Here is a 25,864-nt window from a genome sequence, read left to right on the forward strand (position 1 = left end):
GTTTGGATTTTACGCAGTCAAGTTTGACCACAGTTTTACGAAAAAAAGTAACTTTAAATTAATACCCAGATTTTTTTTCAAAAAATCAACTGTCTCTTAAACTATATAAAACTAAAACTGAATATATTCTGTGAAAACAGAAAGCATTAAAATTCTTGATCATTTGAGATCAGCGGCGGCGTTACTTTAATCTACAACTGGCACAATTTTCAACTCTTTTATTAATTAGTATCGACGGATAATCGACATTCTCATTCGAACCAGATGGTTACTTTTTTCTCTCGTTTCTTGACCCTCATCTTCTGTTTCACTCATCAGCTTCGTATTCGATATACGCATATCTTACTCTACTGCCAATTCAATTCCAGTGGCTTGGTGCAATTAGTCAGAGTCGATTTCGGATAAACGCGATAAGGTTTTAATTGGGGCGCGTATTGAATTAAGAGCTAAAGCTGAAGCGACCGGGTCTTTTGAAGTAAAAATTATTGTCGATGGGTCAAGTTAAAATACTGTTAGTGTAGTAGCTTATAAATGAGTGAGTCTTAACGTAAGTGGTCAAACTAATAAATGCAAAACTATATAGGCAAAGCGAATCAAAATAGATTTTCTATAAATTGTAACTATATATTTAAACGCGTTCGAGTTAAAATTCGAATTATGGTGTAGCATTCTTCACATATTTATATAGTTGGGTTCATTGTTGTCTATTGTTGGCATGCGGGTCCAAGTTATCCCAGCCAATTTCCTATAATATCATGGTCCTATCTCAGGTTCGGTCTTCTTCTAAATATCTTAATTCGTTAGTAGCATGCTGTAATTTTTGTGATCCATCTGTTGTCCGTCTTTTTTTCCAAGGTTCTTCCATTGCCACCGTGGGATTTGATTCTGTGGATGACATCTATTACGTGAGTCTTTTGTCGTATCCACTCTATTCTTTTACGGTCTCGTACATATTTCATTCTAATGAGCGTTGTGCAACCTGCAGTTTCCTTATAGCATCCGTTTTAAGTGTCCAGGTTTCGCATGCATACTGGTTGTTGTACAAATTCGTCGAAAGTTTTCTTCTTTAGATACCGTGGCATACAATATTGAATATGTTTTGATACTATTACCATAACTACTCTATGCTAACTTAATTCTTCTGTTGTTTTCTGGCTCTGGTAGTAAAGATCCCGAGCTGTGGCCCAAATATATACAGGGTGACGCACCTCATTCGCCTCGGTTGATTATACGAAAACGGAAAGGTGTAGAAACAAAATATTTTATGGGTATTTGTGGGGAGGCAATCTGCACAATTTAAAATTATTTTGAAATATACAGGGTGTTTCAGAACTAAGATCGATACCAAAGTTATATTTTTTCTTATGGAACACCCTGTATTTTATTTCATTTTTGGATTATTAGGTCCAAAAAAGGCATTTATTATAAGGGCTAAATATCTTTAAAATCTTTGGTTTTTGAGATATTTAAAGATATTTAAATTTGTATGCTACAAGAAAATAGATTATTAACACCCTGTACATTACTTTTCAGAATTAATTCTTATGCTGAGTTGAAAGGTAAAGAATTAAACTTTACAGAAAAATGTTATTACTTTCTTAAATTTATACAGGGTTATCAAAAATTGCTGATCTATTTTAAGAATATATTTTACATAAAAACTTCGTTATTTCAAATTCAACACCCTGTATTTTTTTAAATAACTCGAACCAAAGTTGGTCGCTAGCGAACAACATCAGCTTTTGACGTTTCTGACTCCAAAACGTCCAAACGTGTGACCATCGTTTGGTCCAGTCTATCGACATATACCAAATTTCATTGAAATCGGACGATTTTTTCACTTTTGATGATGGGGTTTTATAGTGCACAAAACGTCGTCAAATTATCATAAAGAAATGGGGCTCGAAGAGCCCCATCTGCATTCCGAGTTTTAGCCCCTAGCTTACATAGAGCCCGAGTTACGACGGTTACGATGGACGCTCCAAAGACCCATCTCAACTTCTTCATTGGTTTTTTAGATCGTTACCACTTTTGTGACGCATATCATGTGTCGCTAGTTCATGTGTCGCGGCCTTGAATTTTTACACCCATCGCGCGTAAAGAAATTGCGCTTCAAAAAACACAGGGTGTAGAATAACTCGATTCAAATGCTCTTTCAAACTCTACTAGGGTTTCCTATACCTAACTAGCTCAGATTTTGAATAAAGATTAATTTTTCAATAAAATGGCAACCAAGAGGGTTAGTGTCGTCATGGCAAGTTTCTAGTGACAGTTAGTAGCTATTTTTAAAATCGAAATTAGTTCATGGACTTATTTAAATCTATACCAGTTTACTTTTATTTAATTTACCTACAATAGTTTAATAAATAATATTTATTAAATATGTATTTATTATTCTATCAAGGAAAACGAAGAAGTAGCGTTCTTTGATTTATTTTACGATGACTTGTAGATATATGGATTTTCTATAAAAGAGGCAATTATGGCAAATTCATTTTCTTCACTTCCAACGACAGATTTCTGCCTAATAGGTTTTTTAGAAACCACACTACCATCTTTGCGAAATAGGACAAGTAGTTTTTCAAAGGAACGCTTATCAGGAAGATTCCTATTTGGATTTCCTTAAGCATAGGCCCTTGAGGCCAAGAAGCAATTTTTCCCACAAAATAAAATCACTAGTAACATATCTATTCGTCCACCAGCAGATACTGCTTTATTTTTCTTGATAAACTAATGAATACTTATTTATTAAACTATTGTAGGTAAATTTAAGTAAACTGTTATAAATTATAAATAATAATTTCCATAAACTAATGTCGACTTTGGAAATAGTTACTAACTGTCGCTATAAAATTGCCATAGCGATACCAGCCATCTTGACTGCAATTTTATTTAAAAATCGCCTTTTATGCAAAATCTGAGCTAGATAGGTATAGGAAATCCTAATATAGTTTGAAAGAGCATTTGAATCTGCTTCAATTTATTTAAAAAAATACAGGGTGTTGTATTTGAAATAACGAAGTTTTTATATAAAATATATCCTTAAAACAGATCAGCAACTTTTGATAGCCCTGTATAAATTTAAGGAAGCAATATCCTTTTTCAGTAAAGTTTATTTCCCTACCTTTAATCTCAGCCTGAGAATTAATTCTGAATAGTAATGTACAGGGTGTTAATAATCTATTCTATTGTAGCATGCAAATTTAAATATCTTTAAATATCCCAGAAACCAAAGGTTTTAAACATATTTAACCCTTATAATAAATGCCTTTTTTTGCGCCCAGGAATCCAAAAATAAAATAAAATACCGGGTGTTCCATAAGAAAAAATATAACTTTGGTATGGATCTTAGTTCTGAAACACCCTGTATATTTCAAAATAATTGTAAATTGTGCACATTGTCTCCCCACATATACACATAGAATATTTTCTTTCTACATCTTTCCGTTTTAGTATAATCAACCGAGGCGAATGAGGTGCGCCACCCTGTATATTCTTCTACTATTTCTAGTGTTGTGTTATTTATTGAGTCTTTTCTGTTCACTAGTTCCACTACATTACTTTAGTTTTTGCTAAATTCATTTTGACACCAACTTTATTGCTGACTGTGTTTAGTTCGTTAATTTGTGCTTGTAGGTCTAAGCTATATTAGTTATATTAGAATATAAATATCAAAACTACGCAAAAACCAAATTTTTATTTGATTTTCACGATACCACGGAGTTTACAAAAAGACATCTATGCGGAGAGGCATCTTTCAAAGGAAGGAGTTCTTTCTAAAAAAAGCTTCAAAACTGCTTTTGCTTATAATATGAAAGAAACACAAAAAATATTTATTTCAATATACAAGGTGTTCCTTAAAGATATGCTAATATTTAACGGGTGATTCTTGGTCCTATTCTAAGAGAAAAACTTCATATGAATGTATGTAAACATTTTAATTTCTGAGATACACGATGGTAAAATTTTCTAAAAAAAAATTTTTTCACAATAACTTTTATTTTATTATAGATTAGATATCTTTATGAAACTTAAAACACGTTTCTATACATCAAAATACCTTTCTTGATGTATAAATAATTTTATTTATTTCATCCAGTGCCGTCCATACGGGTTTTACATTGAATATTTTTGGCGAAAAAAGTGGTACACCACTGACTTCTCTTAAAATAACATTTATATTCAAGATGTCCATTCATTTCTAAACATCTTTAATCTTCTAATTTTTCGTCCGACACATAGTTTTTTCTTAAAACATTAAAATCAGTTTATTTCAGGGTCAAATCGCTGAAAATCTAATACGGTGACTGTTGTGTGGAAATCATTTCTTCATTGGCTTGAATAAAATTAAGAAATATAACAATTTTTTTGTATATCAAAATATGCATTTTGATGCATGGAAGACATAATAACAACATAATAATATAACATTAGAGATATTTTGAAAAAAAATTAGAAAATGTTACCATCCTGTACCTGAAAAGTTAAGATGTTTAGGACATATATTCATATTTTTTTTCTTGGAATAGGTTCAAGAACCACCTCCGTAAATATTAGCATATCATTAAGTAACACCCTGTACTGGGTGAGTCTTATATAAGTGCAAGTATTGTCAGGGGTTGTATATTTCGACCCGGTGAATAAGTCTATGAGGTTTTTTCCGCAAAAAAGGTTAAATTTTTCTGTATATTTTAGAAAACTTTTGAAAGCTGTCTGTTCACCGCAAATTTTCCCACGGTTTTAATTTATTAATCTCTGATGTTACTATGATTACGGCACTAAAAGGGATGCAAATACAGAAATAATACAGTGGCCCTAAAAATCTTCTAAAAATATTTTTTTTTTAAATATTCGAACTTTAATAACTCTGTTATTTTGGACTTATTTAAAAAACAGCGAAAATATGTTTCATTTATTGACCAAATCTACCAACCATGAAAATATTTCCACTTATTTTAGACTCAACTTGTATAAAGATTTTAGGTTTATCGTATTGTAACCTCATGTGTCAGTCCTCTCTTTACACCAATGTTATTTACGATATTACAAATTCTATTTAGACATTATATATTTTCGCACGTTGTCTACCATTTATTTCTGTTTTTATATCTGGATGAAATTTACGCGCACCACATTAAATTGACACAAATAAATATTTGCCGCAAATAAATTATTCTTACCGGAATGTTTATATTAAATGTAGTGGCGCCGGTAGTTGAACATTTTACCCTCAGAGTGACAAATATGTTATGAAAACCGCCATGTTATTGTTAATAAATATAATTGAGTCAATTAAATAACGTTTGTCACAAAAATTAATTTCAATATAGGTAGTTTAAAAATTACGACAGAAAAAATCCTATTGACCGTTATTGATTTATTATTTCTTCTTACAGTATCTATGCTTTATACAGGGTGGTTCGAACTGTATTCCGGAAACTTCGGCAGCATACTGCAAATAAAAATAAGTAAAAAAGTTCCTATAAATGTACAACTTAACAAGTATAGCTAGAGACGTGAGAAATATAAAATAAGAGACGCCCCTCGATGCGCAGTGGACAGCTCACAAATTTGCTTTGATCAGATTTTTCGTAGCGTAACTGCATCTCTCTTCCGCCGAATGCGTTCTCTCTCTATCGTGTGCGCGACCGGTGCTATCCCCAAGTCTCTTCCTAAATTTTTTGTCAAACTGTATGTCCTAAAATGCTTATTTTCGGAGCTACAGGGTGTAGAAGTTTCATTTTTATGTTCAAATAATTGAAAATTGATTTTTCCACATAATTTCTGAAATAACGTCAATATTTGGATGAAAATTGGTATCTGGGGGTGTTTTGACATGCAAAATTTGATTTTGAGGTCAATATGACTCGTATTCGTAGGGGGGCGACACCTACATGTGTTTTAACTGTTTTGAAGAGTAATAACTTTTCGTCCGTACCTGTATAAAACTACTAGGTGAAAAAATGTACATTTCCGTGATTTTTTACGTAAAAAATGTCTCTTGGTAAAAGTCGCTACGAGCAACTGTTCTCAAGATATTTAGAATGGAAATAGACAATACATGTCATTATTGACAAAAAAATATGAGTTGTGTGAGTAGATAGTTATTTGACTGAAATAATAAATTTGGAGAATTTTTATTTTTTTAAATTAATTATAATTTTTTTCTACGAAAAAATGATGATAAAACAGTTTCTGTTGAACTTTTGGCACAAAAACATTTCAAATTTATTTCAGTTTAATAACTGTTAGTCAACATGTTTAATTTATGTCAATGATGATAGGACTTGATAATTTCGATTCGAAATATCTCGAGAACCATTCCTTGTAGTGATTTTTACCAAGAGATCTTTTTTACGTAAAAATGTCGTAAATTTATATTTTTTACTCACTAATTTTATACAGGTACGGACGAAAAGTTATTACTCTTCAAACCAGTTAAAAAATATGTATAGGTAGCGCCCTCTACAAGTAGAAGTCATATTGACATCAAAATCAAATTTCTCATGTCAAAAAACTCTCAAGCACCATTTTTCATCCAAATATTGACGTTAATTCATAAATTATTTGGAAAAAAATGAGATAAATATGAAACTTGTACACCCTGTATCTGCGAAACTAAGCATTTTAGAACATAAATTTATAAGAACTGTTTTACCTATTTTTATCTGCAGAATATGCTGACGAAGTTTCCAGAATACAGTTCGGACCACCCTGTACAGGGTGTAGGCCATGTAACTTATGATGTGTCATCAGTGACGCACGATCTACATTTTATCGCCGAATTCGTTTGGTTAGTGAATCTGAGATGTTGTACTGCCTGGGGATCGAATCCGGTAATCTAGAGTCGACAACAGACAAATTTGCCATTGAGTAAAAGCCAATCACTATTTATTATTATTTACTAAATGTAAGACTAAAATTTAAAGATACTCTTAAATCCTTTTCGAACCAAAAATTCAGGTTTTTCCGACATATGTTGCTTGTTATATCTACGCACTGTCTCGGTGAGACACCCTCTCTAAATACTCTTGGTAATTATTTTCTTTTATTAATCTGTGCAATTTAATGGTGCCCATACATAAAATTTCTAACGTAGATATATTTTCTACATCAATTATTTTTGGGTTGATTTAATATAATGTAATGTTGGCTCGGTTTCAATGGAATCGGATCTGATTTATATACATATTGATGTTATTATTGAAAAATATTTGTTTTATTGGAAGCATATGATTCAGTAGTAAACTTTATTAAATAGTTTTATAAATTTTCGTATTTTTTAAGCAGAAAATATTTTTGTTATTGAAATTATCCTCTTTAAAAAGAGCTGTTTCAGGGATATATACAGATAGAGGGTCCGGCAATAGTGCATCGGGCATCTGTAGCTCCTAGAATAAAAAACTTGGGAATTTTGTTTAAGTGCAAATCTATAGTATGTACTAGGATGCATTTCAGGAAAATATTTTCTTCCGCTCAAAAAAGTGTCAGAGGATCGGGATAATTTTTTTTAAAAGGAACACTCTGTATATTAGCGCATTTTTGGTTTTCTTTCAGGTCACTTTACATAATCCTAAGATATGAGTAAATATATTTCGATAATTTCAGAGATATTTATAAATAAATAAAAATTATATATTTTTCAGCCTTTCTTAAAAAAATTATTAATAATACAAGAACTGTCCTGAAATCAAAACTATATTAGATATTTACTTTATATGGTCTGTACTTACTTTGCTATAAATATGGAAATCGTAAATCATACAGGATGTTCTAAATTCTACGCCAAACTTTCTAAAATATAAAATAATTTTTCTTTGTTTTTTTAATTGGAACACCCTGTATATTATTTTTTTAATAGATGGAGAATTAAAAAATTTTTTAATTTAACATTTTTAGCATTTAGAGTATTTCAAAATTTTTAACGGTTTCGCAGATATTCCCGGTTGTGGATTTCATATGGCATTTTCTACAGTAAATTTTTATCAAAGCCACCCAATGATTTTTCTCTCGTATTTTACCATTGAAAGCGTCATATGAAATAATACTGCGTGTATCCGAAAAACTATTAAAAATTTTGATACTAAAATGTTAATTTTTTAATTCTCCCTCAAATAAAAAAATACTATACAAGGTGTTCCATTTAAAAAAAAGTAAGAAAAATTATTTTATATTTTTGAAAGTTTGGCGTAAAATATTGAACATCCTGTATGATTTACGATTACTATATTTATATCAAAGTAAGAACAAACCATCTAAAGTAAATATCTAATATAGTTTTGATCTCAGAACAGTTCTTGTATTTTTAATATTTTTTTTAAGAAGGGTTGAAAAATATATATTTTTGATTTATTTTTTAATATCTCTGAATCTATCGAAATAGATTTACTCATATCTTAGGATTATGTAAAATGATCTGAAAGGAAGCCAAAAATGCAATAATATACAGGGTGTTCCATTTAAAAGAAATCATCCAGATCCACTCACACTTTTTTGAGCTACCCTATAGAAGTTAAGATATTTTCCGGAAATACATCCTGGTACATACTTTAGATTTGCACTTAAACAAAATTCTCAAGTTTTTTATTCTAGGTGCTACAGATGCCCGACGCACTATTGCCGGACCCTGTATAGGGTGTCCCAATATTCCGTGGACATAAAATTTTTGGAATCAAAATAAATTCATTGGACTTATTTTACCTCTATAAAAAACTGCGTCGTTTCTCCATTAGAGGGCATCAAACTTTAAAAAAAGTTTTTTTATAAAAATCAATTGCTTTATATCTTTTCTCTCTTTTTATGAGAAAAGAAACGAAAAAAGGATGTAGGGTGAATTATTGTTTTTTTTTATTTATCGGGATTTTTATTGAAAATTCAACACCTGTAATTTTTAACCAATCAAAACGTGTTTTTTGATAAATCACTATGGCCTTGATAAATCACTATGTCCTTGTGAGCACCCAACAGCGAATAATACTGGAAATTTTTTGACGTTTATAATGGCAGAATATCTTTTTGAGAGTCTGGTTTTTATTTGTTTACATGATAAATTTGATACATTTCAATTACAAAGCTGAGATGTTTTCTATATTCTTTGGGACACCTCCTTTCTTCTTAATGGCGAAAATATAGGACTTGGAATGGACTGAATTAAATGTCTATATCTAATGAAATATATATAATATTTAGACATTATTTTATTCACCTTTTTTCTATTTAGCACTTTGAATTTTGAGTAGTTTAGATGCAAATATTCAATTTGAACCCATAGTCTTCAAGAATAAGCGCCAGTTCTTCCACAGGTATATCCACTCTGTCGAAAGCATACGATTTTTCTGCGCAAAAGTTTGTAAACTGCTTCCATACGTTTGACTTCGATTTCCTAGTATTCGCGGGTGTCAACTGCTTAATCTCCTGGCGAATATTTTCTTTGCTTTCTTGACCAAAGGGAAACATTTTTTTTTAAGTCGTGCCGCTTGACAGCTTCAAAACTGAAATAGTTTTTAGGTTGGGGTGTCACTTAGTTACCATAGTAACTAAATAATGAAGTCGACCAAAAATCGAAAAATACATTTTAATTATTTGATTTTCAAACACAATTTGGTGTGGAATTTTCTTACCGAATACCACACGAGGTCAAATTAAATCCGGAATTTTTTTCTCGCTCATGAATATTTTTAGAAAATTATCCCTCGTCTTCGACTCTGGAAAATTTTCAAAATATTCATGAGCTCGAAACTATGGCTCGAAAAAATTTCCGGAAATAATTTGACCCTTTGATTTGAACTCTAGTGGTATTACTCCTAGATCATATATAAAATGTTCAATAGGCTTGTCTTTCTCGAGTACCTGACTTTACGCATGCGCATTAAAAGTGGCACGTATTTCTAAAATAATTACAATTTTATCCAGTTTAGAAAGTGCAAATTATACATTGTTACGGAAACCAACTTTTCATTGTCATCATATTATCATAATCTTGTCATAATCATATGTCATAATGTTATTTCCATTGTGTAACGACGCTTGTTTTTTGCGTTTTTTATTTTAAACATTGTATTAATTACTCTTTTATCGATTGTTTTTATATAGCCAAGGATGCAAGTGTGTTCAGTGAGAAGTTAATTTTAAGTTTATGCAATTATATTCCTATTTTTTATTCGTTGAGTTTTAATTTTTGGGTAAATATTCGTAAAAATTACAAGAAATTGTTTGGTTCCACACGGAAATTATAATATAAATGTCCCCGAATTATCTTTTCACAGGCAAGTAAAGTATTCAGTTGCTCTTTTATGTATATTAAACCACATGCATACTTTCTGGTTAGATTTCCTAAGAATATTGATATTCGTACGGAGTGGCTAATTTATTTTTTATATAATTTAATTTTTGTGACAGTAACATTCAATTATTGTTCAAATATATGCATTTTCCAAATTAAATTTTTAAAATTAATGTTCAAATTTGGCGCGTGGGCGATAGGTCCTCGACAAGGATGGATAGAGTAGAGGCACCACGTGTGCAACAAAAAAAGAAGATAAATAGAAGTCGTTGATATGTTTGGGACAGTTTCCATAGTGATTTACTTATCCACGTAAGTATATATGATTTAGGGTATTACTAGTGAAAATTTCATTAAAACGTCTCTCACTGTCAAATCAGCTGTTAGTCGCTTTTTACTCGTATACAAATTTGCCAAATAAATTTGCCAAAGACTACGAAAACACTTTAGTTTTTTAAAACAAATACGTCAAGTAAAAACGTTGACGTCCTGATAAACTGATTGAGAAAGTAATTTACCATGCCAAACCCTAAGATCCACGATCCACGTTAAAATAAACGCTCTGTATACATAAAATCAGTTCAACTAAAACAAACGCATCGTTCTTGCATTTTATCTTACCTCGCATCAAGAAAATATCTAATCTGGTTGGAATGACGAGGCAAGATCCATTGTTATCAGCACGAACAAAGTGTATTAACATCGAACCACAAAGACATCATTCAGAATAAGGTGTGAACCGTGCATTACGAGTACCATTTCTCGCTAGAGGCTAGGAGGAACGCAATTGGTACCGTTTTTCTTCCCATTTTTTTTTCGACGATCCGTATTTACATATAAAAATACTTTGGTCTTGATTATTTGGTAACAAGATATCTGGTGCTAAGACCGTGGTGGTTCAAGTAGTGTCCGCCTACACGACTATGAATGTGCGTGGTGAAAGAATTAGGACTTGACCCAGACAAGAATTATTATCAAAATTGCTTTCACTCATTTATAGACATAGAAACAAAGACAAATTTAGTTCTTGTAGTTCTTTTGGTCTTATTACATTAGAAATAGTATTAGCAGTATTAGGTTATTGTCAGTTAATAAACGGTCAATATTTGGTTATCGTTAGTTATCGCTTAAATTTGTCATGCATGTGTAACCTGGTACATCTTTTAACAGTACAGGGCAGTGGCGGATACAGGCGGGAGGCCCATGGGGCCCCCCCCCCCTAAAATCTGTCAATTGGGTTAAATATTAGGCTATTGGGTTAAAAATGGCGCAATAAAAGGCATATTTAGCATTATTTTTTATTTGCCCCCTAAAATAAATTTCTGTATCCGCCCCTGGTACAGGGTGTCCCATTTTCGTGTTTTTATGGGGTTAGTCATTTATTAGCAGAGATATAAAGATGCGGTTTCCACATCACTGTGCTACTTTTTTATGAAACTAAAGATTCTAAACACAGATTTGTCTTAGCCCCCGGATTCTTCTGAAATTCGACGTGAAAAATTCTATGGGATTCAATTTTGACCTTTTCGATAAGTTATTACAACATAACGGAGATACGAATGGGGTGGAATGCAACATTTCCAATTTTGCCCTGTATTTTAGAAACTAAGGGGGCTAGTACAAATATGTATCTAACATCTTTAGTTTCATAAAAAAGTAGCACAGAGCACAGTGCTGTAAAAATCGCATCTTTGTAGCTCTACTCATAAACGAGAAACATTGCAAAACACAGGAAAAAAGGACACCCCGTACATACATCAAAAAGAGGCAATTTGAAACACCGATTGGCATAGCATATTACAAATAAAAAAATGAATTACTGGATTTATTCCAAGTTAAATAAATTGGCGCCGGGAGGCACGTATAGCCGCCCATACAAAAATATGTTAATGTCTCGAAAACTGCGACTTTGACTAATTTTGATGTTATTACAAATTTTGTTGCAAATATTATTCCTAATCTTAATTTGTAAACCGCGTTTCGCTAGCTACGAGTTACGATTTCTAGCTACGGAGTTACGATTTTTTTAATTTTTTAACCCCCTCCCATACCCCCTTACCAACCCCCCACCCCCACCAAAAACTAATTGCCAGATTCTCGGGTGCCACAGTATTTTTGTGCCCAATTTGGTTAAAATCGGTTCAGCGATTTTTGAGTTATCGTGTTACAGACGGCAGACGGACAGACGGACAGACAGACACCATGAAAATATTTTGTATTTAGGTCATTTATGACCCAAATAACTCATTTTGAGTGAAATTAAAAAAACTTTTTTTTGCCGATCTTAATAGCCTACCATACCTATTGGTATGGTCGGCTAAAAATTAAACTCTACTTGAAATTCTTTAGTTTCAAACATTTCTGAAAGAATCATAACCTGTAGTTAGATGAGGAAGGTGATCTTAATATTTACAAAATATTAACACGATAAACCCAAATTTAAAATACGATGGCGCCGTGGAAGATGTGTTACGTCATTCACAGTTTTAATATAGTTCTATGAAAAGCAGCTTGTATCTATCTGTATAATTGAACTAGAGTGTGTGCGTTATGAGGCTGTTATAGCACTTCCGCGTTTCCACATTTCAAGTTTTTCCTTTCTTTTTATTTATTGAGCTTATTTTGACGTTGTTACATCAGTACGGTCAGTTACAGTGTGAATAATAAGTTTACTTGTGTATTAAAATATATAGGTAAAAATATTAAAATTGTTAAATATATTTTAAATAGCGATTTTAAAAACTAGTTTATTTATTGAGGTGCAGATATTGTTATATTTTTTTAAGGAAATTAAAATATAATTTTTTCCCTAAGGTACCAAAATTCTTGAAGAAACTATAGCTTCGTTCCAACACACAAATTTGGCCCGTTCTAGAACGGTAATTGGGATCAATTGCGGGATCGCTGGCATCGGATTTGTACGCGTGTGTCGACTTGGGCAGTTCTGTTACGATACCAAAATTAAATGTGGGTTGTAATGGTTTGTAACCTGATTTTAGAATCAAAGTCATAACCGGATTTTTAATCACTAATATACCGGGTGCATCTCAAATGTGGCCACCCTTAAGATTTTTTATTTTTTCAAATGAAAAAAAAAACAGATTTGGTATGCTAGTATATGACATAAATTAGGATTTATTGACGTATTGAATTGTTTTTGGTCATTTCCTATTTCACCGGAAATGACTACAACTTTTGATTTTTAAATGGCATCCTCGGTATATTTTTACTTTATTTGATAGAGAAAGCCACTCTGGGCAGAATGACATATCATATGTCAACTTTTGACATTATTGCTTAAAAAGAAATCGTATTTCAAATTTCAATCTAGAGTGCTATGGCTTTGTTAAAAACACTAATTTTTAATAAATTAGCCTTGGAAAAATAAATTTGATCGTCTAATACTTTCGTGTCTTGTCCTGGTTGGTTAAAAAATGGCCAACTCGTATTTTTAATCATATGTATCTTAATTTTTTCAAATGGAACGAGTGTTGCTCATTAGCATTAGCAGTATTTGAAAAAAGCATTTTTTAAGAATAATTTGGTACCACACACTTGGTATTTCGTGTCAAATTTTCGTTATAAACCGCATATTACAATTTCAAATAGATCATGTGCAAAAATGTCGAAAGTTGACATATGATATGTCATTCTATTCAGAGTGTCATTTTCTATCAAATAAAGTAAAAAATACCGAGGATGTCATTTAAAAACCACAAGTTGTAGTCATTTCCGGTGAAACAGGAAATTATCGAAAACAATTGAAATACCGTCAATCAATCCTAATATATATAACATCATCATATACTAACATACCAAATCTATTTTTTTTTATCTGAAAAAATAAAAAAGTTATACGGGTGAGTTACTTTTGAGACGCACCCGGTATATTGGAAAAATGTTCATAATAAATTAAGAATTTCGGATTTTATTGAACGTAAATTACGAAATTACCTTTGCTTAATTTTGCAAAAGTTCTGAATATCTCAATATCACTGTCCTAACCAACTCATCATATTTAGTACAAAAATGCAGAAATCTCTATTTAAAATATGCATACGAGTACAACCGATAAATACCAAATAAAACTTGAGGTCTCGGCGAATTAAAAACAACAATAGCCAAAAATTAAAAAATCAGCTGATCAATAATCAGCTGACACACAGTATTTAATAAGTCAGTTATTTTGATTCCTTCTTTGAGGCTGGAATTGAAATCATCGTTCCGGAACTGGTTCACTAAAGATTACAACTCTGGATGAAACGCAAAAGTTGTCGTTCGTTAAACTAAAGCTAAATGATTCTCTGTATTGGAACCAACATTTTATATTCTGCGGTATGGTTTTCCCTCGATTTTTTTTAAGTTACCTTCAATTTCCATTAGAATTATTGTTCACAGACACTCCTAGATTCATAAACAAAATACTTTTCTTCTATCAGTTTTTAACGGGATTTTCCAATAGTGAATAATTAGATATTTAATGCTACTTTGTAATTGGAAAAATATAATGCGGAGTAACAACTTCATTAATGAAAAAGACTAATCAAAACTAAGTAACACGCTGTTAATAATGTCAACCTGCGTGTGGTATTTTATAAAATATTTTTCGTCACTAATAAAGTAGTTATCTACAGCACCATCGTCGAATACTTTTAAGAATTTCTTAACATTCGAAAATAAGTCATTCCAATGCAAATTAAACTTAGATAAAAATCGTTCAGCCGCCCAAAATGAGCGGCATCTTTTAAAACTTATAAGATTTTCTTCAAATCTGGACATTTCTAAACTACCTCTTCAACATTCTATGTAATTATTCTAAAATTTCTGTAAACATCTGATTATCTATTCCATCAAGCTTAACCAAAATCGATATAAAAAAGAACATCAGGAGTTTTAGATAAAATTGAATATATAAGATATTTTCTAAACCCACACGTACCGATCATTCCATTTTATTATCGAATATACAGGGTCGTTTGAAGTAAGAAAGTCTTTCTTATGCCATGACGGCTAAAAAGTTAGTTTGAATTGGAAACAAATAATAGTATATTTTTCTATTAGGAGTAAAAATGATACGTTTTGTGGCGAGACTGTACGTTTGACGACATTTTTACTCCGAAAAGAAGATGCTATTTTTTTTCAAACGTCACAAATATTTTTTTCAGCAATTTCAAATGTTGCAAATTATATAAAATTATTTAAATGTAATGCATTCTAAGTAATTATACAGGGTTGTTCACCACATACGACACGGAGTATTGTAGCTAAACGATTAGATTTTTACTGATTAAATTGTAAGTTTTGGGTTCGTTGAAGGACTATTAGAGCTACAATTTAAAAATATTTTTACAAGATACAGAGTGTCCCAAATAAATAAAAAATATCAAAGTTGTATTTTTTTAAATGGAACACCCTGTATATTATTGCATTTTTACACTTAAACCTTACCGTTTTTGAAATATTTTCAATTTTGTGATATTGCAGTATAAATTTTAGCGCTTCATTTCTCCGAGGGTATCAAAATTTTTAATACTAAATATTTACAGAAGTTTATTTATTGATCAGTTATTGTGTTGTAATAATAAAAATTATACTACCTTATACAGAGTGTCTAAAAATTTATTTTAAATTATTACTAGCTTTAAACGGCAATAACTTGTTTAATTTAAATGGAACACCCTATATATTTTATGAGAATCAGATGCACAATTTAATTTGTCTATCAAATCATATTATACCACATTTTACCTATCCCTTCAAGTTTTCGTAGAAAATGCATTTTCTTATAATTTAGACCTCGTTTATCAATATACCCATGGAATATTGACATTTTAGATTGTTTTTAAAACAACAAATGTACAAAATGTACAGGCTATATGCAAAAAGGAAACTATTTAAATCTTTATAAAAGAGTATACCATTAATTAAATATACCACCAGTATTTCCGCCCAAATACTAATTGATTACATACTTAATTGTGTTCGTTAATAAATTATTCTAAATAAATGTGGATTTGAATCAGAAATTAATATAATAAAAAGTTATGAAAATGACCGTCTCTATAAATAAACATTGTTATAAATAAGCATTTGTCAAAAAATTGAAATATCATTTTTAAGGTGTTAGTTTTTTTACCACACTGTCTAATACACATACATAATTCAGTTTTCTTAGTATTTGGAGCAATTATTATTAATCAACGAAAACAGTCAATTAATGTAGTTTGAATACTGGAATCATATTAATTGGTCCTCTTTAACAAATATTTAAACAGTTTTTTTTAATTTTTAATGAAATAAACGAACTATATCGACAATATTAGTATCTGTACTCTTTAAAAATTTGGTACATCTTTAAAAATAATCTAAAATGTCAGTATTCCATGGGTATCTATCGTCCTCTATTGCTGCCAAAAGTCACTAACTAACATTTTTCCGAACCTGAAAATTCAATCACTAACTGTATTGTGAAGCGGAGAATCGATTGAAAAAGTCATTAACTACGATTTCTGGCTATTTATGTTGTATTTTAATACCGAATAGTTACTAACTATAACATTTTTATGCAATGCAATTCATCTTTAGACGCATTTTTCTCGGAAGTAATAAAAAGTAAGTTAGTGACTTTTGGCAGCAATGGGACGATATGATAAATGAGTTCTAAATTACAAGAAAATGCATTTTTTACGGAAACTTGAAGAGATAGATAAAAAATGGTATAATACAATTTGATAGACAATTAAATTGTGCATCTGATTCTCATAAAATATACAGGGTGTTCTATTTAAATTAAACAAGTTATTGCCGTTTAAAGCTAATAATTATTTAAAATAAATATTTAGACACTCTGTATAAGGTAGTAAAATGTTTATTATTGCAACACAATAACTGATCAATAAATAAACTTCAGTAAATATTTAGTATTAAAAACTTTGATACCCTCGGAGAAATGAAGCCTTAAAATTTATACTGCAATTTCACAAAATTGAAAATATTTCAAAAACGGTAAGGTTTAAGTGTAATAAACCTTAATCAAATTTACCTTTATTTTAATCGTAGAAACTAAAAATGTAACAATATACAGGGTGTTCCATTTAAAAAAATACAACTTGGATTTTTATTTATTTGGGACAATCTGTATCTTGTAAAAATATTTTTAAATTGTAGCTCTAATAGTCCTTCAACGAACCCAAAACTTACAATTTCTAAAAATCTAATCGTTTTATATTTCGTGTCGTATGTGCTGAACAACCCTGTATATCGAGAAACAATGGTTATGCTCGTTGAATTTGACACTTTATGTCAGTTTATTAATATATTTTCTTACTTTTGTGCTTAGGCGTAAAAGTGCTTCACATTTGCAGGCGTTAAAATGATTTTTTTTATATTGTCAGTCACGTCGCAAAAGTTAATACTTTTGTGGCGTTTGAAAAAAAAAACATTTTATTTTTAATATTATCAAGGTAAGCAGATTCTCTTTTGTGCTTATTTATACTGTAAATATTTCCCATAGAAGTACAAACTGCAATCAAGTCGCCAAAGGGATTTAAACAGTACTTATGCATTAGTACTACTATGCCTGTAGCTTACGGGTAAGTTATGCAAATTGATACGTTTACGTTGGTATAATACTTACAATTACATAGTTGCAAATGGAGTAACAGAAGATCAAATATTAGATAAACATATCAACGGAGAAAATATATTTGAACTTTAAGAATAATAATACAAATTTGTTCTTATTAGTAAACTGGCTATTATCCAATTAATTATAATTATATATATCTGGCTTTTAAGTCAATAATAAAGTACAGTTCTACAAAAAATGCATGATATTACATAAATATTTTATAGGGCGATCAAAGAAATCCAAAGTAAAATTGTTGTTATTCCCTGACTGAAACTAATTGCAATTCAAATTGAACCAACATTTTTATATCCAATTTTCGGTTCATAGTTCTATAAAATCATTAACATTTTATTTAGGCTTTCAGTAGATTTTTACAAAAGACTTTTTGACAACACATTATGACAATAATGTAATTTATAAACCACTTTATAATCAAGGTTTAAATATCTTATCCCAATATTTTGTTTTCTGATTCATCTCAGTAGCTTATTTGTGGGAGATAATCGCTTTTGAAGAAGACAGTATAGATTTACAATAATCTTAGGATTAAAAGGATGCCTTTGCTTCTGGTCCTAATCAACTATACAAGGTGGTCCGAATTGTAGTCGGGAAATTTCGGCAGCATGTTCTGCAGATAAAAATAAGTAAAAAAGTTCGTATAAATTTATGTCCCCAAATGCTTAGTTTCGGAGATACAGTAATACCTTTTCGTCCTTACCTGTATAAAACTACTAAGTGAATATATATTTTCGTAATTTTTTGCGTAAAAAAGATCTCTTGGTAAAATTCACTACGAGCAACCGTTCTCAAGTTATTTAGAATTGAAATAGTCAATACATGCCATTATTGACAAAAAATAAACATGTTGAGTAGATAGTTATGAAATCTGTGGTTATGAAATGGTAAATTTGGGAACTTTTTATTTTTTTTTAATTAATCATAATTTTTTAGGAAAAATTTCGATAAAACTGTTTCTGTAAACTCTTTGGAACAAAACCATATCAAATTTATTATTTTGGTCTAATAACTATCTAGTCAACATGTTTATGTCACACTGTTCGGTTTTTATATGATTCAAAATAAAAAATATATAAATTGTAAAATTAGTAATTTTTTAATGGCCATAATGCGTTCTTTCAAAATCATGGAACAACTAAATCATTTCCATAGATCCAGTGACGTACCGTAAGTCACGGTGATTTTTGAGACCAAAAACTGAAACAATAATTTGTCAAAAAAATCATATTACAGCTATGTTTTATTTTGCATAAAAATGTTAACTAATAAGTTTGAATAATTATAATTCATCCCTAACTAAGTGGTTTTATCGCTAAATTTAACTAAAGCTAAGTACAACACAAATCTTAAATACGTGGACTATTATAAGAACAAATACATCGTAAAAGACTATTTTGGTAGCATTCTGAACTAGAATTCAAGTTAAACATTTTAGAAAATAATTTAAAGGAAAAATGTTAATTCAGTTAATATTAATTTTTGTATACTGCTTAGATTTATGTGGTCTTCTATCATATATTTTGGAAATTAGAGAATTACCTGAAGATTTTCATCTAAAAATTGGCATTGATAGTGGTGGTGGATCACTTAAAGTTTGTCCGAATGTGCTCCCAGAAAATGATCCCGAATATTTCAAGAAATATAAAAGTGCTGGAATTAATAAACTATTCATAATTGGCTTAGGACCAAAGTTGTCTGAATCTAATGCTAATATTAAAAGCCTCTTTGAGACGTTAGATCTGCAGTCCATATGTGGAATTTGTTCCTATACTTTTGCCGCTGACTTTAAGCTTATTATGATTCTCCTTGGTCTTCAGTCAAATTCATCCACTCACACTTGGTGTGATGTAAATGTAAAGGAAATGGAAATTAAAGGATCATTCAGAACTATAAAAAGTATTACAGAAAATACAAATTTATGGCAACAATCTGGAGGAAATATAACAAAAGCCAAAGATTTTAGTAAGCGTTTTTGTTTGAAATATTTTTTTTTGTATTTTTTAAACTGTTGTCCAATGAACCATATAAAAAGGGGCAATTATTTTTTAGAAAACTGTATAAACATACCTTTAATCATTGGTGACGAAGAAACACATGTCTTAAAGTATATTCCCCCTCCTGAGCTTCACCTTTTGTTAGGTGTGGTTCAAAAACTATTTGATTGTCTTGAATTGGAGAATACCCATGTTGCAACAGAATGGATAAAAAAAAGCGGGATTGAAACTAGATCATTATGGAAAATGTAACGGAAATAACGCCAGACAACTTTTGAAGAAAGTGGATATTTTGAAGACGATATCGCCCGGTAAAGAATCCTATTCAAAGTTTTTAGAAGCAAAAACCTAAACATCTTTTTTTTAGGAAATAAATATATTGCAGTGTTTTCTGCATTCAATCAAGTAGTTTCGAGTTGTTTTGGTCAAGCACTAAACAAACATTTTGAACATGACATCGAACAATTTAGATTGGAAATACTCAACTTAGGTATTAAGATAACTCCAAAGATTCATGCAATTCTGCATCATGTGCCAGATTTTATAAAAGCAAATCATAGAGCTCTAGGATTTTACTCGGAACAAGCATCGGCAAGCAGGTTCATTTTTCCTTTAAATTATTTTCTAAAAAGTTTAACTTGAATCCTCGTTCAGAATGCTACCAAAATAGTCTTTTACGATGTATTTGTTGTTATAATAGTCCACGTATTTAAGATTTGTTTTGTACTTAGCTTTAGTTAAGGTGCGTATTCATTATCCGAACGAACGAACGAACGAACGAACGAACGAACGAACGAACGAACGAACGAATGAAAGTGCGGTATATTTAGATGGGGACCGAACGCATGCGGCCGTTCGTTCGTTCGTTCGCTCGACCATCCGTTTCGAGTCCTGTATTTCCGAAACTAAGCATTTTAGGGCATACATTTATACCAACTTTTTACTTACTTTTTATCTGCAGAATACGCTGTTCGAAGTATGCAATTTGGACCGCCCTGTATAATAGTGTTTAGGAGTTATAATAGTATTTAGTAGAAACTGTGTGAAACTGTAGAAAATAGTGTTATATGAACTTTTGTTTGGGGAGGGGGAGATGATATTCTGACATTTATCTATAGGAGCTATCTATAGTGTTTTTTAATTCAACACTCCACAAGTTTTTAATTATTTTTTAGTTTATGTTGTTTTTAAAAATTTGTTTTTCTCTTTAATTTGTTATTGCTGTATTAACAGTTTACAGAGATAGAATCTTCAACAAATACATTCTCAAATAGCTCTTTTAAACGAATAAAACTAACGCTTTAATTAGGATTGATAAAGTGCAACATCTATCAAATTCCAAACATATTTATCAAATTCAAACTAATATCTAATATATAGGGAGAATAATTGAATGTTCGTTTCAAGCACTTTGCAATTAAAATGGTAGTACTTGAAGCAATTGTTGCATCGACGGATTGATGCTAGAACAGCATAAAGAGAAGAGAATACGTCTAGTTGAAATAATTGATCCATACCGATCATAAATAATGGATATATAGGCAATTGTAAATGTTCGGTCATAAATATGAGGAGGGCACGATAAAGATAATCAAGTGGTCGAAGTTTATACAGTACTTGCTTAAATTGGATGAAAAATTGATTTGGGGTAGAGTAAGACATTAAGTTTATGATGAAAATAGATATAGAACAGTATAATGGATATACCGAGTTGGGTCAGTATCCCTGTTCTCAGTGATTTAAAGTGATAAAAGAAACTTGAAATTTGGAAGGTGGAAGGTTTAGAAAATATATTCCATAAATATATTTCAGAAACTACTCGATATAGATATAGATTTGCAATAAATATATTGACATCTAATAATGTAATTTTAAGGCAAGACCACAGAATTAATAAAACGTATAATATTCCAATAAAGAAAAGCTACAATTTTAGTGTAAATATATAGAGTGATATAGTGAATATATAGGTATCACGGCAATGATACTTTAGACCTAGATATAAAAGTCGTTTTAAAAAATCTAATAATATACCGGGTGTTCCTTTAAAATAGCAAAGATGCTACCACTTTTAGTATGAAGCGGCAACACTGTAATGCTAGCACTCATAGCAGTCACATAAAATTTCAATCTATTTTTAAACCATTAGTATTATAGTTTGGTTCAGCATTTTGTCAAGAAAATGAGAATAATTCTTGGCAGGAGTTTGTTTATAACATTTATGTATCATAATATCTATTTTTCTTCTTTTATGCTAGACTTTATTTATTAAAGTATCTTATTCTTTCGTAAAAGGAAATATGTAATATACATAAATAAATAACAACAGACTTAAATATTAAAAATAAAGAATAATGTTTTAAAATGTCCAATACTTACTTGACATTATTTATGTGAATTTAAACCCCTTTTTGAAAACCTATATAAAATTATATTGGTATGTAGATATACAGATAAGATCTCTTATCTATTACTTATATCTGGTAATAAGTGTTTGATTACAGAGTTTGAAAATATCTGTTACATGTAACTGTTTCGTTCAAAATTCATATTCTTTGTTTCAAAATATTTATGAATAATACTTTTTAACTGTCAATAATCTACGGTACTTTATAAGCGGTAACTTCGTATGTATTATAAAAATTTTACTGTTGTAAATTTGTTTGCTTTAATTAACTACATTTTTAATAAATGTAGTATCATTCAAAACAAGAAAAATAATTTTTCTGATCTAATCTAATTCTGCTAATACAGAGATCATGACAAATACGTTTAATAACTAACCTTTAATAAAAATAAGATTGTTTCCCACCTACCTTACAATATCCGTCGATGCACAGCCCTCTAGTGCCCTTGTGGGCTGCTTTTCCTGTGGATGTGACCGGATGATAACAAGGGGTCCCATCTATGACTGTTTTGTTAAGGGTGGCGTAGAAGTTTAACCCTCTCGGACGACAATTAAGGGTGCATTCTGTTTGAGCTAATAAAACAAAAATACACACTTGTTTATTATTAGTTTATATAAGGGTTGATGTGGGAATAGGAGGAAACAATTAATATGTTTTGACAACAATAGATATAAAAATGTAATGACTTTTTTTCTTATTAATAGGTACATCAGATTTTATAGATGTTAAGTACAGCAGATTGAAAAAACGGTATCACTGTGTCCTTTAAAATTATATTCGATAATAATAATTCCTGTTAAATTATAAGAAGGTAAGAAGATTTAGGAATCAAATCCATGGGAATAGAAACATTTTTACTTTTTTATTTATACATTTTAGAATATTCAAAGGCCAATATGACGCTGTTTTTTGACTATATGATGATTGATATATTGATACACGCTTGATGTGTCAGTCGAAGGTATACAGGCTGTCCCAGGCTGAGCGTGCATTAGAAGTTTCTAGTTGTTAGAGCCAGTATATATTTTTAGGGAACAATTTCTGTTACATTTTTTAGAACAAAGGTAATTTCAGTTTAAGATGCACATGTTTTTCTCGATCCTATTCAAAAGTGAAAGTTTATGGATTTACTGTTTGTGACGGTTGGTCTTGTGAACTCTTGTCTATTAATTTATGACCGAAGACAAGGGTTCCTTCGAGGACGTAGTTCAACTGGCTTTTGAAGTAGGTACTGAGTTAAAAACATGTGCCTTATTTTTTAGAAAACTGAATATTTGGGATTTTAGTCTTTAGTATCGTATAGATTTTAAAGGTAAGCGGAAGGCGGAGTCGTACCGGGTTTTGTCAAATTTTCGCTTTTCCATTCTCTTTTTAATTATTCATTTATTCGTGGATTTTGTTTATTATTAGTTGCAAGTAAGCTCAGTATTTAATAAAGGTTGTATATATGTAAATAAATACGGTTTTTATTTCCAAGGAGACGTGTTGTTAAGACGGGTAGTTTTAGTGACGCGACACTGGTGAACTACAAGATCTAGATCGGAAATTTTTTGCACGTATCGGAGATTTTTTTGCACGTTTTTGCATTGTTTTATAATGACATCTATCGATTACATATATTTTCAATATGGCGGCAATTTTCAATCCGGGAACACCGGAAGTTGACAGCAACTTTCTTATTTTAAATGGGGACCCCCATTTTTTATTATATACTTAAATTCTCTATAAAATTTTATTAAATTTGATATTAAACACTCTATACCTAACATTAACCGCTTTTGAGAAAAACAATATTAAACATTTTTGGAGGAAAATAACTAAAAAATGTCAAAAAAATTGTACAGCGTAAATGTCAAATATAGTGATTACCGCAGCTACTGTGACATAAAGAGAAGATATGTGGCTCTCTATTTCAAAAATTAAATTGTTTGAATGTCATATAATATTGGCCGTAGCTGTCATGGAATTGAGAGATTAAAAAATTATCATAAATTATTTTTTTCAAATCGAAACCCACTTTTTTTCATTCACTAGTGAAAAGGCCTTTCATTATACATTTTTTTTTTCCACAATAAGGGGCCGTCCTCTGCCGGAAACACTGCGACCTGTGAGGCCTATTGTTTTTGTCCCCTTTCTATATCTGCACCCATTCTCCTATCCCTGTGCCCTGCACTAACTTATGCAGGTCCTTGATAGGATGGGAGCATAGTTCCTCCGGTTCTGGCCTAGCTTTCCCAAATAAAAAGTGTCGCTTGCGATCCAGAGCCTCGCAGTGACATATTATGTGCTCCGCTGTTTCAGGATCTTTATCGCAGAGTCTGCAGCAAAGACTTCCTTGATACAGATTGAGCTTGTTCAGGTAACATTGACAACAGATTGAGCTTGTTCAGGTGTTTCATTATACATGTTCCTATACCTAAAATAAATCGTTTTTAAGTTATTTAAGATTTAGTTTTAAAGCGTAATTTTTTCTTGGTTTTACCTAGCTTCCTTTGGCGTTTAAAGTCATAGGCTACTGGCTAAAAACCAGAAAAATACACTCTTTAAAACTAAATCTTAAAAAACTTAAAAATGATTTATTTTAAGTATAGGAACATGTATAATCAAAAAGTAACGAATTGAAAAACCTTTTTGCTAGAAATAAAAAAAAGTGGGCTTCCATTTGAAAAAATGATTTATGATAATTTTTTAATATCTCGATTCCATAGCTGTCATGGATGACAGCTACGGCCAATATTATAAGACATTCAAACAATTTAATTTTTGACTTCTCTTTATGTCACAGTGGCTGTAGTAATCTCTATGTTTGATGTGTGTTTAGGCTATACAATTTTTTATTTACAGGCAGTTTTTTTCCTCCAAAAAAATTTACATATTTTTTCTCTCAAAAAACGGTTAATTTTAGGTATAGATATTATTTTAGGTATAGTGCTTGATATAGGAATTCATAAAATTTTATAGAGAATTTAAATATATAATAAAAAATGGGGGTACCCATTTAAAATAAAAAAGTTGCTGTCAACTTTCGGTATTTCCGGAAGTGCCGCCATATTGAAAATATTTTTAATCGATAGATCTCATTGTGAAACAGTGACGTGCAAAAAATCTTAGATATTATACTTACCTATAAACCTGTAATACACGCTCAGTCTGGGACACATACAGGGTGTCCCTTCATGAATCATACATTCATGATCAAATCTTAAATTAAAAAATCTGATTAAATTAAATCTTATCTTTTATAGCAAGGTCTGAAATAGTAACTGTTTATATTAGGTACCTTTAGAAAAATATGTAAACCTAGGAGAATAATTCCAGGGTAATAGGTCGAACATTAGGAATAGGGGAAAACATGATAAGCGCCATTTTACTAATTTTTACGGGAGAGCACTTGACGGTTGGTGGTTATCGCAGTTATCAGGTTCTTTCCGTGTATTCTATATTTTTACTAATCATACATCATAGGATTTAATAACCTATTGCCCTGCAGAGTTTATACATTTTTTTAGGGACCACTTAGAGCTACTAAGCT

General features: G+C 30.7%; 1 protein-coding gene across 1 annotated transcript in view; it reads right to left on the minus strand.

Annotated features, from left to right (window-relative positions):
- The window catches only part of LOC115888504 (thrombospondin type-1 domain-containing protein 4-like), a 194,842-nt gene that overhangs the window by 69,809 nt on the left and 99,169 nt on the right, over positions 1–25,864 (minus strand). The window contains exon 6 of the mRNA XM_030908253.1: positions 22,741–22,904. Coding sequence (XP_030764113.1) covers positions 22,741–22,904 — 164 coding nt within the window. The remainder of the gene's footprint in view (positions 1–22,740; positions 22,905–25,864) is intronic.

The sequence above is a fragment of the Sitophilus oryzae genome, unplaced genomic scaffold (assembly GCF_002938485.1).
Source record: "Sitophilus oryzae breed Bouriz unplaced genomic scaffold, Soryzae_2.0 scaffold_771_pilon_pilon, whole genome shotgun sequence".
NCBI lineage: Eukaryota > Metazoa > Arthropoda > Insecta > Coleoptera > Curculionidae > Sitophilus > Sitophilus oryzae.